The 18,081-nt window shown below is 44.9% G+C and overlaps 1 protein-coding gene across 1 annotated transcript in view; it reads left to right on the top strand.

Moving 5' to 3' along the window:
• CTNNBL1 (catenin beta like 1) overlaps positions 1-18,081 on the top strand; it is a 142,614-nt gene that overhangs the window by 47,728 nt on the left and 76,805 nt on the right. The window contains exon 5 of the mRNA XM_089513425.1: positions 8,810-8,907. Within this exon, the coding sequence (XP_089369551.1) occupies positions 8,810-8,907 (98 nt within the window). The remainder of the gene's footprint in view (positions 1-8,809; positions 8,908-18,081) is intronic.

Below are 18,081 nucleotides of genomic sequence, written 5' to 3' on the forward strand. Positions count from 1 at the left end.
AAACAATCACAGTAACAACAACAGGGCCAGCTGAGTGGGGGAATCCATAAACATTGCAAGGTCATCAACAGAGGGGCTGAAACATAAAATAACATCTCATGGGGGGAAGGCTTGGGAGAAGAAAAAGGTCTTAAGATTCTTCTTAAAAAGATCTAAAGATGTGGTGGAGCGGAGCTCGTCTGGGAGATTGTTCCATATTCTAGGGGCCGAGATAGAAAAGGCCCATTGCGAGGTCCTCGCATAATGTGCAGTTGGGACCTCCAGCAAGTTCTCCCCTGCCGACCTGAGTGTGTGGGACGGATTATATGGGGAGAGGCGGTCCTCCAAGTACCCTGGCCCCAAGCCATTTAGGGTCCTCCAAGTACCCTGGGCCCAAGCCATTCATGCCACCAACTTCTTCCTTTAGTTAGTCTCAAAGGTGCTACAAGGTCTCTCTATATACTGAGTCTACAGACTAACATGGCTATATCTTTGAATTATATCAAATAATGTATCACTTATAACCAGCCAGTTTAAAGCCAGTTAAAATGATTAAAATACAGGCTGAGTCTCCCTCATCTGGAGTTCCAAATTGCTCCAAAAATATCCACATGGGTGGCTGAGATGGTGACATCTTTGTTTCCTGATGGTTCAGGGTTCACAAACTGTTTCGTGCACAAAATTATTTTAAAATTACCTTTGGGTTATTTGGATGAGGTGTATACAAAACATAAATGAATTTCATATTTAGACTTGGGGCCCATCTCTGAGATCAATCATTATTTTATATGAAAATATTCCAAAACCCAAAAAAATCCAAAATCCAAAACACTCCTGGTCCCAGGCATCTTAAATAAGGGAGACCTGTATGCACACCATTGTACATGTGCAAATTGGTTGAAGTCATTTAGGTCCCCCAGGCTTTAACAGCAAGGCATGGTTCCACTTAGTGCTGGAATGAGACCAACATTGCTGTCATTGGGGCTTCTGAAAAAAGGGCCTTCCATAACTGGGATGCCACAGCAGAGAATACTCTTCTATTCAGGTCTGGAGTGTTTGCATGCATACAAAAACAGACTACTAGATAAATGAAGTAGCCAATATGTTGAGCCTGAAGAACTTTTGTTGTGCAATTGTCTCCATAGCTCCTTGGTTGGTTATTTTGTGGAACTTTAGCCCAGTGCTGTTCAAAGTGCTGGTTTCTTGACTAGTGTCTGTCCCTAAGTAAGCCATGGCTGTTGGTCCCTAGTGAATTTCCAGGAAAGAAAAATTCAGTGGTAACCAATGGACACAAATGTAGTGCTGGTCCCTGGCACATTGGGGGGAAACTTACAAGTTGACTCTCCCTTATCCAAAATGCTTGGGGCCAGGACTGCTTTGGAGTTTGGATTTTTTTCAGATTTTGAGCTTGCCATATATGTGGGTGTGCCATACGTGGTCTCAAGGTCATGCAGACAGCAAGCCCCCATAGAATGAATGGGGTACACACTTGCGCAGCATGTGGGCGCACACCCCATTCATACAAACAGATCCAGAATGGATCCCCTGCGTATAGCAAGGGCAGACGATATACACAATGAGATATGTTGGAGACGGGATTGAAGCATAAACATGGAATTCATTTCTGCTCCATATATGCCTTATATAGACAGCTTGGAAATAATTTTATGTTTAATTTCTGTGTACATTGAACCGTCAGAAACCAGAGGTGTCACTATCTCAGCCACCCATGTGGACGATTTTGGAGTTTGGAGTATTTTGGATTTCAGAATCCTGATAAGGGAGGCTCAACCTGTACTTGCTGATCTCCCAGATCTCAGGTCGGCTAAGTAGCCTCGCTTTGGCCAGAAAGTGTGGGGCAGCTTGAGCACCAATATCTTGTGCCAAAAGGTTAGCATGGATTTGTCATTCTTGGGGAAAACATCAACAGTGGGCCTTTTAATTGGGACTTGTTGGCCTTGCTCTCAGTGACCTTTCACGGGAGCAAACACAGCATTGCTGTGTCTCTCCAGCCACTGTCCAGGGATGACTCTGACAGCTTGTCAGACCTTCTGTGGCTGACCCCTGCTTCTCGCCAGGACTGATGGTCCAGTGTCAGTCCATTACAATGGGGTCTGTGGCCCGGGGGAGAGGTGCACTTGCAAAGAGAGGCCAAGTCCCCTGTGAAACCTTGGAAAGGCAGAGCGTCAAAAGGGCATCCCAACTTTATTTTGCTTGAAATGCTGCTGCATTACAGCAGGATTTGCGAATGCAAGGATTCTGGAAGTGAAGCACTCCTCCGCTCAGTGGCTTTGAAAAGAACGAGAATGAAGAGGAACAGGAGCTTTGAGCATGGCTTTTCCCACCCCTGCAAGGAATGCTGAACTGACACTTCTACTCTTCACACTTGGCTTAAAATTGGGGGAGACGCTGTGAAGAGGAGGATAACACCCCCCCCCCCGCATTAAAATCAGAGGACCAGGCAGCTGCTTTGCTGAAGGAGAGCCAAGGAGCTTGTGAGCAAGAGAGGAAGAGATGATGCCCAGGTGGCAGGCATACATTACTGGAGGCGAAGAGCTCCTGCCAGGGAACCAAAAGTAGTTCCCTTCTCCAAGACCCCTTTAGCTCAGGTGTCCATTCCTATAGAGTAGCGGCAAAGTAGCAAAGCCTCATTGTACTGGAGTGTGAAGAGGACTGCAATGCCCAAACGTTGGGTGCATTTGGGATTCTGTGCCTATGGAGGGTTTTTTTGCCAGCACAGCCACTTTCCTCCCTGCCTCTCTCCCTCTGTGTGTGTTTTCAGCCAAGATGGGGCCTGCGGGCATCCTTGACAGAGACAAATGCTGCTTTCCTAATCCCAGGGTTTTCTCCCTTTTTTGCCAATGTGAATTAAGAGCAGCAGATTCTCTCTACCTGTTTAGTCCTCCGCAGAGAGAACTGCCCTGTCTCTCTCTTCCTCCATCCCTCAAGGACTACTGTTTACAATGGTCAGTCCAAATTCCCAGGGAAAATGTTGGCACACAACATGGCTCTTTGATCCAGTCAAATATGATAAGGATGTGTGTGCCCGTGATTGTGCGGGATGTTTGTTATTTGCACGTGTGTGTGTGTGTGTGTGTGTGTGTGTATTGCGAGGCAGCTTGGAAGCAGTGCACTAGGAACAATTTAAAATAAATCCCGGCTTAAAACAAGAAAACAGTGGATACAAGATAAAAACATCTTAGAATTTAAAGACTTCAAGGCAACTTAAAAAAAATTTAAAGCGATTAAAACCATATATAAATAGGTTTGTAGAGTAAATTAGGCCCCAAAGACTTTAATTAAAAAAAAAACGGTGCTGGAAAGGAAACTAATGTCCGTGGCAGTCAGGTCTCTTGAGAAAAAAGTATTCAGCAATGGGGAATATTCCCCATACGAACCTGTCTGAGTCCTTCTCCCGGACCCATGAGAGAGCCTTCTTGGGGGCGGCTCCCGACCTCTGGAGCTCCTTGCCACAGGAGCCAAGGCTGGACTCCTCCTTGCTTTCCTTTGCCTGGCAAGCAAATACCTTTTTGTTTAAGCAGGCTTTTAATAGGTAACTGCACCAGGGAGGCTTTTTTAAAAAAATTGGTGTGTGTGGCTTATTCATTTATTTAACTTTTGTCTGTTTTAAAGTCATAGAATCATAGAGTTGGAAGAGACCGCAAGGGCCATCCACTCCAACCCCGTTCTGCCATGCAGGAAATCCAAATCAAAGCATCCCCAGCAGATGGCCATCCAGCCTCTGCTTAAAGACCTCCAAGGAAGGAGACTCCACTACACTCCGAGGAAGGAGTGCATTCCACTGTTGAACAGCCCTTACTCTCAGGAAGGTCCTCCTAATGTTGAGGTGGAATCTCTTTTCCTGCAGCTTGCATCCATTGTTCCGGGTCCTATTCTCTGGAGCAGCAGAAAACAAGCTTGCTCCCTCCTCAATATGACATCCATTCTAAAAATTTAAACAGGGCTATCATATCACCTCTTAACCTTCTCTTCTCCAGGTAATTTTATATTGTTTTAATTGTAGCTTATTTACATTGTTTTTAAAATTGTACTTGTGAATTTTGATTGATTTTCCTTTTGAAACAGCCTTGGGTCCCACTCCTGGCATGATAGGTAGATATATGGATGGATTGGTAGATAGATAGATAGATAGATAGACTGACAGACAGACAGGATTGTGGGGCCACAGGCAAGAAGGCCTTCTCCCTCATCATCTCTGAATGTAGGGCTCCCACCGGTGTGATGAAGTATAGGATTTCCTCAGCAGTCCTCAGGCAGGCATATATAGAGAGAGCAGTGTTCCTTCAAGGAGCTTAGGGCATTGCATGTCTTCACCATTCATCAGTCCCTTCTCCCTTAGCATTCATTTGCTTCCACGTGTAGCGGCCTACCAGAACATAATCCCCAGGACAGGAAGAAGCTGAGAATTTGGAAAGTCCCTGAAGATGCAAGAGGCTGCTGAGATTCTTTTTCTCAAGATGAATGTTCCCTGTGTCTTACAGCAAGGACCCTTTGCCAAGGATTCCACAGTCCACTTTGTTGAAGTAACAGTGCCACTCTATTCTGCCTTGGTCAGGCCTCACCTGGAATAGTCCTGTCTCCAGTTCTGGGCACCACAATTCAAAAAGGAGGTGGAGAAGCTGGAGCATGTCCAGAGAAGGAAGACCAAAATGGTGGAAGGTCTGCAAACCACCAAGCCTTCCGAGGAGCAGCTTAGGAAGCTGGGTATGTTTAGCCTGGAGTAGAATAGGTTTAGAGGAGACATGATAGCAGTGGAAGGGTGTCATATTAAGGATGGAGACAGCTTGTTATTCTGCTGCTCCAGAGGCTAGGACAGTGATAGAGAAACTTTTAGAGACCGAGTGCCCAAACTACAACACAAAACCCACTTATTTATTGCACTTATTTATTTATCCAGTCCCTCTGGATTTCTAGTGACAAACTGTAGTAAACTCTGTGTTGGGACGATGGTGCATGTGCCCACAGAGAGGGCTCTGAGTGCCACCTCTGGCACGTGTGCCATAGGTTCACCATCACTGGGCTAGGACATGGAACAGTGGATTAATAATAATAATAATAATAATAATAATAATAATTTGTTTTATTTATATACCGCTATTCCAAGGATCATAGCGGTGAACAGCAAGTAAGCTAATTAGCAAGTAAGCTAATTTGCCCCCAACAGTCTGGGTACTCATTTTAGTGACCTCGGAAGGATTCAAACTACAGGAAAAGAGATTCCACCTCAACATTAGGATGAATGTCCTGACAGTAGGAGCTGTTTGATGCTGGAATGCACTGCCTTGGAGAGTGGTGGAGTCTCCTTCTTTGGAGGTTTTTAAACAGAGGCTGGATGGCTATCTGTCAGGTATGCTTTGATTGAGAGTTCCTGCATGACAGAATGGGGTTAGACTGGATGGCCTTTGGGATCTCTTCCAACTCTGTGATTCTATTGCAGATTGTGATAAAGGAAAACTAAAGAAGTCATTGGCACTAGGTCAAGGAAACATCTTTTAGCTTTTAAAATGAGGCTCTACATTCCAAGAGGACAAAGGAAATGCTGCAAGACTGGGAGCCTGCTTTGCCAGCTATGAAAAGTCCTCTCAGGGGGCTGCTATGTAGGACGCTGCAAAATGTGGGCTGCCTTTGGTGAGGTGTGGTAAGAATAGGTCAGAATTGATTATCTTGTCTCGGAGAATAGTCAAGTAGGTCTAATGAGCCACAGTGTGGCAAAGGGCGTCTGCTGGATTTGTGCCGCGGTGGAAGGAACCATTGGTTTAATGCTGAGCTAATGAGGGGAAATTGGGTGCTCCTGTGCGCATGTTGAGTGAGTGTGTATTTGCGGCCGATTGCAGCGTTCAAACCATGTTTATTAATCTGTTGAGCCTTGTGAAGAGGCCACTTGCAATATCAAGTTAGCAATGGCGCCATGGCATCCATGAATCAAAGCCTTCTGTAGCAGTCTGTTTTTGGCCAACCTCTCCAGAGCGCCTTTGCAATTATTGCTAACAGCCAGGCAGTGAGAATGAGCTGACATCAGAAGCTGTACATTTTGCAGAAGTGCCTTAGGTGGCAGATAAGGGTGGGAAACTATATATATATATATATATATATATATATATATATATATATATTTGTACATCACTAAAAACGTGTTTTTGAGTATCGAGAAATGCTGATGAGAAGAATCCTGGACTGGTGAGAATATTCACAATTTGGGACTTACTCTGCATACAATTTGAAGATGGTTATTTTGCACAGCAAACAGCATTTTCAGTGTGGAAAATAATATTTCTATGCAGAAATGGATACTGCTTCCTGTGTATAAAATGTTGCAGTTGTGGCAGTCTACATAAAATTTGCAAGTGGTTGGTTTGCACTGAAAACAGCATTTTCTGTGTAGGAAACTGATCATGTTTTATAACGTATATTATGTTATACAGGTTAAATTCCGAAATCCAAAATATTCAAACTGAAACATTTTTCACGAGCGGTTGAGATAGTGACACCTTTGCTTTCTGATAGTCCAGTGTACACAAACTTGGTTGTATAAGGTGTATATGAAACATATGTGAATTTTGAGTTTAGACTTGTGTCCCATCTCCAAGATGTACATATGTGCAAATACAGGTGTAATCCAACAAAATCCCAAATCGCAAACACTTCAGGTCCCAAGCATTTTGAATATCAAAGGAGTTTCAACTTGCGTGGCAGTATAGGAAATACCTGTATTATTTTATTTAATGTTCTCTGCTTTCTATGTAAAATAGCCACATGTGAATTTTGTGCAGAATAAATACTGAATTGTTAAACTGTGTAGTTTTCAAAATCTTTTTCTCAGTGGGAAGGAAATTGCTAAAATTACTCGTTGCTTCCATAGTGATGAATTACATCCCTGGTGCTGGAGTGCTTTTTTGCCAGAGCGCTTAAAAAAGTGAACATCAGTATGGTGCCCTTGTTTCTTAATTTGAGTGGGAAGAGCGTAGGATGGAGAAGGACTGCTCTAGTGATCTGCCTGCCTTTGGTCTGTCCTAGAAAAGGATGCAAAAGGTGTACAGCTTCACTGGCTGCTGGTCCATTTCTAGACACAATTCAAAGTGCAGGCGATGACCTATAAAGCCCTGTATGGCTCAGCTCCAGGTTATGTGTTTCCCCTATATGAGTCTCCTTGTGTTCTGAGACCGCTATCCTATTTTCGTATTTCCATTTCGGTTAACTCTTTACAGTGTGTCTTTTTTGAAGTTCTATTGTGTATGTATGTGTGATTGCATGTCTGAGGAGACCCTTTGTTACCCAAAGAACAGGTGTGTGGGGAGGACTAATGTTAAGGAAACTAGCTTTTGCAAGAGGCCTGAGTAATGTTTGGAGTATGTGCACCAGTATATACCAGTACTAACTGGCGAGGACTCCATGTCTTGGGTGAATTAAGAAGGTTTTATTAAGAAAAATGGAGAGTGCAATCACGCACATGAGACAATTCAAACAGACACAGCATATATACATAGCAAACCAAAATGGACGCATGGAAACGAGATCGCAGAGTTTTGGGGGGTTTTCAGTGGGGTTATAATTACGTGTCCAGAGAGAAGACTGTGGAAAGTTGGAGTTGCTTAGACTGGGAGATCTGAGGGAGACACGGAACTTACACAGAGTGCATCTGTGTATGCAGACTGGGCTGTTTTGAAACCATATTTATACCTTAAAACTAGGCCCAGGTGATGGGCTTTCTGGTCACCTAACAAAGGCTGAATGACTTGTCCCAGGAATCGACAATGGGATTCCGGACTGGAAGGTGGCTTTAATTTTAGTGTAACAAAAATAGTGATTGGAGAGGGATATCCCTGAAATGGATGGTCAGGGATGTTTGGCTGGGGACACAACAGCAGGTAGGCAGAGAAGCTGGCTTATTCCTTTGGATGGTAGAAAATCCTTTGTCTCAGATTGCAAGAGGAAATACAGATTACTTGCAGGAAGGAAGAAGCACTTAATTCACACAGATGCGATGGTCTTGTTTCCCTGGATGTGCCACATGCCTTTTCTCCTGGGAACCTGACTTAGTGTTCCTGAAAGGTCATCAGTCTTGCAAAAACATGCTGTCTCCAGGTATGGGATATGAAACTATGAGGCTCCCCAAAATAAAGCACAAGATGTGCAGGGGTGCTTAACAACTTCTCGTGTTGCCACTGCCTTCACAGGTGCATTTGGTAGAAATACGGGAGACAAAGTTTTTGCGGTGGATGCCTTCATGAGAATCTGGGACTAACATCCTCCTTGCTGTCTTCTCATAAGCACAGCTGGAAAGGGCACATCTGGAAACTTCATTTGTACTTTTTGAAATGTCTAATTTTTTATTTTTAAAAATGTTATCACATTAAAACGCCATTATATGTTGAGTCTCCCTTATCCTGAACTCTGACATCTGAACTATTCCAAAACCGTCTACATCGGTGGCTGACACCTTTGCTTTCTGATGGTTCAGTCTATGCAAACTTTGATTTGTGCACAAAATTATTTTTAAAAATTGTGTTTAAAATTACCTTCAGTTGTGTATATTAAGCGTGTACGAAATGTAAATGTCTTCCTGTTTAGCATTGGGTCCCATCTCCCATGATGCCTCATTTACATATATGCAGATATGTCTGAAATCCGAAAAACTCAGAAACCCCAAACACTTGGTCCTAAGCATTTCAGACAAGGGAGACTCAACCTGTAATTTAAAACAGTATAAAAGCATTTTAAAAAATATGTAGCAGTGAAGATGGAAGCATGCCTTGTTACTACAATACCTACAATGTCCTCCTCTAGCCTTGCTTTCCTTAGCTGCCTCTACATGTCTCCATTGCGGTGGTGGATCTTCTGCAGGAGCTCACTGACATCGACACCCTCCATGAAAGCGAAGAAGGAGCTGAGGTCCTCATAGATGCCCTGGTGAGTAGGCCTGGAAGATGAGGCATTCCCTCCCTCCAATACACACACAACCACACATATGAATGCAAACACACAGTCCCTTTTACTGTCGGAGCAATGGGAGGATTTAGGCAGTATAACTCTCCACCTTCTGACATTACCCCCCCTATATTCTCCTCAATTTTCTCATTTATCTTCCACCAAGTTCTCCTCCTTTATCTTCCACTAAGTCCTTCCCAAAATGGTGAGTTTGTTTCACTTGTAGTCATCCTTTTGAGAAGGATTGTTAAAAAAAAGAGTCGCGCTCGGCTCTTGGTATCTGCTGGAGTTTGGTTCCAGGATTCCCTGTGGATACCAAAATCCATGTATACTCATCCCATTGTATACAATGACATAGTAAAATGGTGACCCATATATAAAATGGCAAAATTAAGGTTTGGCTTTGGGATTATTTTGTTGTTGTTGTTGCATATTTTCAAACTCTGGATGGTTTGCTCTGGATGGAGAATCCATGAATATGGAAGGCCGGCAGTCCTTGGGGTGTGTTGGGGGACTCCTGGTGCTGGTCCTGGATGTCGGCAAAAATCACCTGGAAATTGTGGGCGGGGGGACTCGAAAGGAATGTTCACGGCTCTAAATATTATTCCCAGGGATGGCAATCCAGTGTGTGGGCCACACTTTGCCCATCCCTATACTAACCATATTTCACATGGTCTCTCAAGATTTCCCTTCATTCAACCCTATATGATAATGCATGGGCCACTGAAGGTCACTGCTGTCCTTGAGAGAGAGCAGTTAGGGCCAGCGTGGCATAGTGGCTTGGGCATTGGACTAGGAGGGTTCACATTCTGTTTTGGCCATGGAGACCTACTGGAGGACCTTGGGAAAGTCACACTCTTTCAGCTTCAGAGGTTGGCAGTGGCAAACCTCCTCTGAAATAACCTGCAAAGAAAACCCCCATGAAAGGCTCCCATTACGGTTGCCATAAGTCAGAAATGACTTGAAGGTACACAACAGTAAAAACAGCTGCCCTTGTGGCCTCCTGGGTGTCTGTGGTCACAGGGAGATGCATTCCTCAGTCCTTCTCTCCTTCCCCCTTTCTCTCTCTTAAAGATGGGGAAGCCTGGGGGCTCCTCTACTTATCAATTATGAAACCCAAATATATGCTTAGAATGTAGAGAGATCTTGTAGCACCTTTGAGACTAACTGAAAGAAGGAAGTTGGCAGCAGGAGCTTTCATAGACTGGTCTGCATCCTCAGATGTAGATTTGAATGTATGTAGACTTTAGTCTGGGAAGGCTAATGCTGCCAACTTCTTTCTTGCAGTTAGTCTCCAAGGTGCTACAAGATCTCTCTGCAGTCAGCCTTCCGTTTTTGTGGGGACCCGTTCTTGCACTCGTACATATTCAAGCCCCATAGGCTTGAAGGGGGGGGGGGTTGTCCATTTTAATCCACTCCATTTGCTCCTCACGAGTAAGTGAGGGTCGTGGATGTGAAGTCTGTGCAAATGGAGGAGCAGTTGTACGTACTGATTCTACCGACTAACACTGCTATATCTTTGAATTCTATCAACATGTTTAGAATGTTTATTTAGATGCAACAAATGACCTTTTCCAAATACATAGTTCAAACACTGCCTGTTTCATTTGTGTTTTTTGGATGTCAGCTTCAGTGGATCATGCTAGTGATTCAGCACATTTCTCTGCAAAGCTCTTCACAGACCCAATCTCCATCTTTCCCTAAAAAGGACCGATGCTCTGGGAATGTCCCACGGCTTATCCAACAAGTGGCCCGCTGCCCACCAGTCTGCCTGGACAAGGGCTGCCTCTTCAGCAGGCATTTCTAGTCTATTTCTAATATATTTCTAACACATGTCTTTGGACTGCATCTCCCATCAGTCCTAAACATAGCAGCCTATGGTGAGAAACGCTGGAAGCTGCAGTCCAGCAACATCTAGAGAGCCCAAAGATTGTCCTCCCTGTACTGACTGATAACTTTAAGCCAGTCCTTTTCAGCATGGCCATGCACAATTGTATCTTTGCTTGATGTGTGAAGGAGAAGCAAGGCAGAAAGGGATGTAGGAGGCAAAGCTTACAATTTCTAAGCTACCTTTTTGGACTACAGCTCCCAGCATGTGTTGGGAGAGTCTAATCTAGGCATTATAGTCCCCCAAAAAGGAACATTTGCAAGCTCTAATGAGAAGGTGTACAAAGGTTTGTTATGTATGGAAGACAAAAAGGCATGGAACTGGACCCCCTCCTTGCAATTCACGTGGCATCAATGAAAACCACTTCTGATATTGCTTGCCTAAGAAACTCTGAAAATGACCGTCCTTGGCATCCAGTGGGCTTGTGACCCACTGCCACCGACTGCAGCAATCTCAATCACTTTCTACCTTTGCGGGCAGGCAGAGTCTACAATCACTCTTTTCTCATCTTCCTCTCTGAGCAGCCTTTTCTGAAACCCATAAGAACAATTAGGGATCAACCATGGCAACTGCAGACATACAGATCAGCTCTGGGCAATCAGGATAATGGCCCCCTCTCTTTCCTCTCCAGGAAAAGGCACCCTGGAGTAGCAGACTGTGGCTCCCCCTCCCCATTCAACTTCCTGTGAAGCCCCCAACACTTCCCTATATAGCCATTCTTTGCTACAGAGCAGGCAGGATCTAAGGATTATCTGGCTACATCCTCATAGCTAGACACAGAATGGGTACATTAAGATCCCTGGAACGTGTGTATATGTCCATGTCTCTTTCTCAAGAGGAAAAGCCTCCCTGCCCCTAAGGGCTAGTCTCCAGTATTGTGTCCCATTTTGGGCATCCCAGTTCAACCAAGGTGCAGACACCTGGGAATGTCCCTCGGGGAGGGCCACCCAGAGAGTAAAAATGATTTGGAAACCAAGCCCTATGAGTAGTGGGCTAGGGAACTGAGTATGCTTGACATGGAGTAGAGAAAATTGAGAGGCAATAATGGTAGGACCATGTTCAAATACAGTGGGAGCTCCGTATCTGAGGACGTGCCCTCCAGGGATTTGAGCATAAGGGGACACCAAGCCCACATTGTCCTCAGTGGTGGTGCATGCATGGGAACAATGGGACTGAAGTCCCTTCCTTCCTTCCTTCCTTCCTTCCTTCCTTCCTTCCTTCCCTCCCTCCCTCCCTCCCTCCCTCCCTCCCTCCCTCCCTCCCTCCAAGGCTTTAGCCTCTGACTTGGCTTTTGAGGGCAGAGGCTGGAGCTCCATCAGCCAGAGGGAGGCAGCACAGGAACTGAGGCTTGGGTCTTGGAGCCCTCGCCCTCAAGCCCAACATCCCAAGCTCCAGCTCCAGCACCCTCCAGCTGATGGGGCTCCAGAGAAGAATCATAGAATCGTAGAATTGGAAGAGACCCCAAGGGCCATCCAGTCCAACCCCATTCTGCCATGCAGGAACTCTCAATCAAAGCATTCCCGACAGATGGCCATCCAGCCTCTGTTTGAAGACCTCTAAGGAAGGAGACTCCACTACACTTCGAGGGAGCTTGTTCCACTGTCGAACAGCCCTCACTGTCAGGAAGTTCCTCCTAATGTCAAGGTGGAATCTGTTTTCCTGGAGCTTGCATCCATTGTTCTGTGTTCTAGTCTCTGGAGCAGCAGAAAACAAGCTTGCTCCCTCCTCAACATGACATCCCTTCAAATATTTAAACAGGGCTATCATATCACCTCTTAACCTTCTCTTCTCCAGGCTAAACATCCCCTGCTCCCTAAGGCATTCCTCATAGGGCATGGTTTCCAGACCATTCACCATTTTAGTCGCCTTCCTTTGGACACGCTCCAGTTTCTCAACAAACTTTTTGACTTGTGGTGCCCAGAACTGGACACAGTATTCCAGGTGGGGCCTGACCAAAGCAGAATAGAGTGGCACTATTACTTCCCTTGATCTAGACACTATACTTCTATTGATGCAGCCCAAAATCGCATTGGCCTTGTTAGCTGCCGCATCGCACTGTTGACTCATATTCAACCTATGGTCTACTTGGACTCCAAGATCCCTTTCACACGTAGTTTCTTTCAGCCAGGTGTCCCTCATAATCCTATATCTGTGCATTTTATTTTTCCGCCCTAAGTGCAGTACCTTACATTTCTCCGTGTTGAATTTCATTTTGTTAGCTTTGGCCCAGTTTTCTAATCTGTTCAGGTCATGTTGAATCTTGATCCTCTCCTCTGAGGTATTAGCTATTCCTCCTAATTTAGTGTCATCTGCAAATTTGATAAGTATGCCCCCAATGTTGTCCTCCAAGTCATTAATAAAGATGTTGAATAGCACTGGGCCCGGGACAGAGCCCCACTGGACACCCCACTGGTCACTTCTCTCCAGGATGAAAAAGAGCCATTGTTGAGCACCCTTGGAAGGGAGGGAAGGAGGTGGAAGGAAGGAAGGAAGGAAGGAAGGAAGGAAGGAAGGAAGGAAGGAAGGAAGGAAGGAAGGGCCACCGCACCACCATTGGGGTCAATGGGACTTGAGCATTTGCAGATTTTGGTATCTGAGGGGTGTGTGCATCCAGAACGGATCCCCACGGATACCGAGGGTCGACTGTATCCTGAAGGACTCTGATCACATTGAGGATAGAGGGGGCATGTTTTCTGCTGCGAAAGTGTGAAATGTGCGAAAGATTAAAAATGGATTTGAGGTTAGAAGATTTTGAGCTTGAAGAGAAAGACATTGATAAAATTCTGACAGGGAAATCCAGACACAAAACTGCAAAGTTATATGATGCCATTCTACAATTAGATTTGGAAAAAGAAGTGGTGAGCGAGTCCATGATTCAGTGGCCCCAAAACATTGGATATACTCTAACCTCAGAACAATGGGGAAACATATGGGGGAAAATGCAGACGTTGACACTCTATCGAGATGTAAAAGTAAATTAAACAAACAAGCTTCATTTATATACCGCTTCATCCCGCCTAAACAGTGTCTAAGAAGTTTACAACTGTAAGCTAATTTGCCCCCAACAGTCTGGGTCCTCATTTTAGCAACCTCCTCGGAAGGATGCAAGCCTGAGTTGAGCCCTTTTGCTGGTCTTGAACTCGCAACCTTATGGTTTTGAGTGAGTGGCTGCAGTAGAGGCATTTAACCACTGCACCACCAGGGCTCCTATAAAGATTACCTATAAAGATGCTTCTGAAATGAAGATGGTATTTAACTCCTGAAAAACAATATAATACACAAGATAGTCGTAAACAGATGTTGGAAATGCAACAAAAACACTTGTGGTGGCGATACCCAAAAGCTAGGAATTTTGGGTCTAAAATACATACAGTAATCAGTCACTTAATAGGAATAAATTTCCCAATGAGAGCTGAACTTTAGCTTCTAAATATGATACACCTGTTAAGTAAAATCAAGGAAAGTAAATAGTGGAGGATGATGCTGTGTATGATTACAGCTGCCCATATTTTTAATGCTAAAAAATGAAAGGAGAAAGAGTTGCCATCTATCGACGATTGAATTATAGAATTAGTGGACATGATAGAGCTGGGCAGACTTATGCATTTAATTAACAATGAATCTGGAAATAGACCAGGAGCCTATAATAATCCTCTGGAAAACGAAATGGACAGGTCTGAACGATATAGTGCTCATATACTATATATATATATATATATATATATATGGTAATGCTGTAACAATATATTAAATAATTTAAGGGTCCTTATAACTTAGTGATCAGACAGTAAGAAGGAAGCAGAATAGCTTTAGTTGATTTACTAAAGAATGAAAATGGTCAATGAGATCTCTTTTAAATCACCAATGAGAATATATAGTTCGGATATATCCAACCATATCTCTTCGTCTCCACTGCCAAGATCCTGGTTTCACGACTTGATTACTGTAACGTCCTCCTGGCTGGGCTTCCTCTCTCTCACCTCCGTCCTTTAATCTGTCCAGCATTCAGCTGCACGCATGATCACTTCCACCCACCGCTCTGACCACATCTCTCCTGTCTTGGCATCCCTTCACTGGCTCACCCTCCCTTTCTGCATTCAGTATAAGCTCCTGCTGTCGACATTCAAAGCCCTCCATGGACTGGCCCCTCCTTACTTATCAGACCTTCTTTCTCCTCTCCTTCCCACTCCGTTGTTCCCTCCGTTCTGGTAGTCAAGGTCTGCTGTCTCAGCCCAGGATTTCCTCTGCCCCATCCCGGATTCTCCCCTTTTCACTTGCTGCCCCTCACTCCTGGAACCTTCTTCCCCCGCGAGACACAAGAGCCATCACTTCTTTAACCAGCTTCAAAACGGAGTTGAAAACCATCCTGTTCAGAGAAGCCTTCCCAGCATTGCATAATTGTCACTTGCTATTTGATGTTCTTTGTTGCCTGTTTTATTGAATCATTTCCTGTATTGCTATGTATTTATATGTATTATCCTACTAGAGAGGCAGGCTAACTCCAACAGGCCTCCCTGGGAGAAGTTTGCCCATCCATTAAGAAGCCAAGCCCTCCCTCCAGTCCATCTGCCTTGGTCCAGGCCTCGGAGGTAGAGAGGAACTGCTGGCCCTCATCCCCTTCCCCTCCACCACTCCCTTCTCCTTTTGTATCATGTCTTTTTAGATTGTAAGCCTGAGGGCAGGGAACTGTCTAATTATAAAGATTGTATGTACAGCGCTGTGTAAATTTACAGCGCTTTATAAATAAAGGTTAATAATAAAAATAATAATATATGTGGACCATCTTCAGTAATTCGGTTTGGAAATAATGGAGAGTCTATGGGTTTATGCTAAAATAGTCAACAATAAAAAGAAGGAAGTAAATTTGCCATATAGAACTTTATTAAAAACCCTTCAGGTTTACTATAGAAAAAATGTTATAAGCTATAAAGAGATTGAGTAATATGGTCTTATTTTTTCCCTTTTTAAATGAAGTAATGATATTGTGACACTGCTATATATTTTATATATGCTTGTTGAATAATAATGATATACAGCGGGCCCTTGCCTTACGTGGGGATCCGTTCCAGACCCCCCACGTAAGGCAAATTCCGCGAATGATTAAGCCCCATTCATTTGAATGGGGTGCACTGCCATGGCGCGCATTCCATTCACTATATTAGGGCTCGCTGTTTGCATGACCGCAAGTCCATATATGGCAAGCCTGCGTATGGCGCAGGCACACTATATATGTGGTTTTTTTTTAAAAAAAAAGAAGTTTCTAATGGTAGGTGCTGTTTGACAGGAGTGGACTTTCCTTCCATGGAAGCTTTTAAAGAGAGCGATATCCACCTCTCATTTTCGTTGTGGATTCCTGCACTAGATGGGGTCCCTTCTAACTCTACAGTTCTGTTATTCAAGGGTTTTCCCCACCTTGCCTCCCCCTCCTCTCTTTCATCCCTGTGATTTATTTGCAAAGATGAGGGTGTCAAACTTTGGACAGAACATAAGAAGACATAGAGGACAATAACGCTCGGTAAAGTAGAAGGCAGCTGGAAAAGAGGAAGACCCAGTAGAAATGGATGGACTGCATCAAGCCATGGTTGCCCTCGGTTTGCAAGACCTGAGCTGGGCTGTTGACAGCAGGGTGACTTGGAGGTCCCTCATTCCTAGGGCTGCTTAAAAGCTGGCTTCAGTCTCTAGACCAGCGATTCCCAAACTTTGGTCCTCCGGGTGTTTTGGAGTTCAACTCCCACAAGCCTCAGCCACCTTGGCCAACAACAGTCAGGATTTCTGTGAGCTGAAGTCCAGAACATCTGGAGGACCATAATTTGTGGACCACTGCTCTAGACAGCCAACTATACTAAGGAAGCCCTTTCTTTACTTCTGTGGGAATCATCTGTATTCTTAAAATTTGTAATTCTTATGCTGGGGGCCAGGGAAGGTCCCCTCCCTTTTAGGTAAGTGGTCCCTGGCGAGGAAGGGATGCCGGACAAGCTGTTTCTGGTCTCTGACCAAGTGGCAGTCTTCTCATTGTCACCGCTGCCATTTCAGATTGCATGGCTGGGAGAGGAAGGGCTGTCATGTCCATGAAACACTTTTTGGTGGCCTTTCATCCACTGTGGGGCTGCGCAGAGGTCAAATTGAGCAAGAGAGTAGCGGCTTCAGCGTCTGCTGCCTCTCTGCAGCTGGGCGGTTGTGATCTTACCTTCCAAAGGTTAATTACAGTTGCCCTGGATGAGTCCTTCAGGCCGGCCTCTGCGCTCTTTTAATTACGGGCTCTTCGTTACAAGGGCAGTGGAATGAATGTGACGGAAGGGTTGGTGAAGAGGAGGGAGAAGACCGCCGTGTGGTGGATGTTGCCTGGATCCCTCCCGCCGGGAAGCAATCAACCTGGACAAAAGCTCCCTTTGTGCACGGTGCTGTTCCTCCAGCCTATTGACAACAGCTCGGTTTTGAGAGGGTTTTGCTGTCTGCAGCATCTGACGCCTGAATGGCTCCCCTTTATTTGACAAATAAACAATTATGCTCTGCACATCTGAGCCAAGGCCACGAAAGAGCCTGCTAAGATGTTTAGTTCCCACAGTGCCTGTGTGTTCTGGGATCAAATTGCAAAGGAGCACTGGGTTTGAGTGGGATGTTTAGGGAACCATCTACTCTTGCCAGGGTGAGAGAGAGAGGATTTTTTGCCTACCTAATTCCCAGTTGCCATGTACAGATGTGAATGCGGGACAGTGAAGGAAGCAGACAGAAAGAAAACCCACTCCTTTGAAATGTGGGACTGGAGAAGAGGACTTAGGATGACCCCATGGACAGCCAAGAAGACAAACAAATGGGTTCTTGGACAGATCAGACCAGGGCTCTCCTTGGAAGCAAAGATGATCAAATTGAGACTATCGTACTTTGGCCACATCATGAGAAGGCACGGATCCCTAGAAAAAACAGTACTGTACTGCTAGGAAAGGTAGAAGGTAGAAGAAAGAGAGAAAGAGCATCGACCAGATGGATAGACTTGATCAGGGCATTATGGGCAGGGGCTTGCAGGATCTTGGCAAGACTGCAGTGGAGGATAGGGTTTCTTGGAGATGTCTCATCCACAGGGTTGCCATGGGTCGGAATCAACTCAAGGGCAGCTAACAACAACAAAACCCCCACTTTGGTAAAAGAACCACAGGGCCACGCTGTGTTGCAGGTATTTGCCCTCCTGTGCTCTCACCTGTTTTGTCGTTGTTGTTGTTAACTGCCCTTGAGTCGATCTCAACTGATGGTGACCATATGGATGAGATATG

Source organism: Sceloporus occidentalis, unplaced genomic scaffold (assembly GCF_023333645.1).
Source record: "Sceloporus occidentalis isolate IW3139 unplaced genomic scaffold, rSceOcc1.0.p SCAF_3, whole genome shotgun sequence".
Classification (NCBI taxonomy): Eukaryota; Metazoa; Chordata; class Lepidosauria; order Squamata; family Phrynosomatidae; genus Sceloporus; species Sceloporus occidentalis.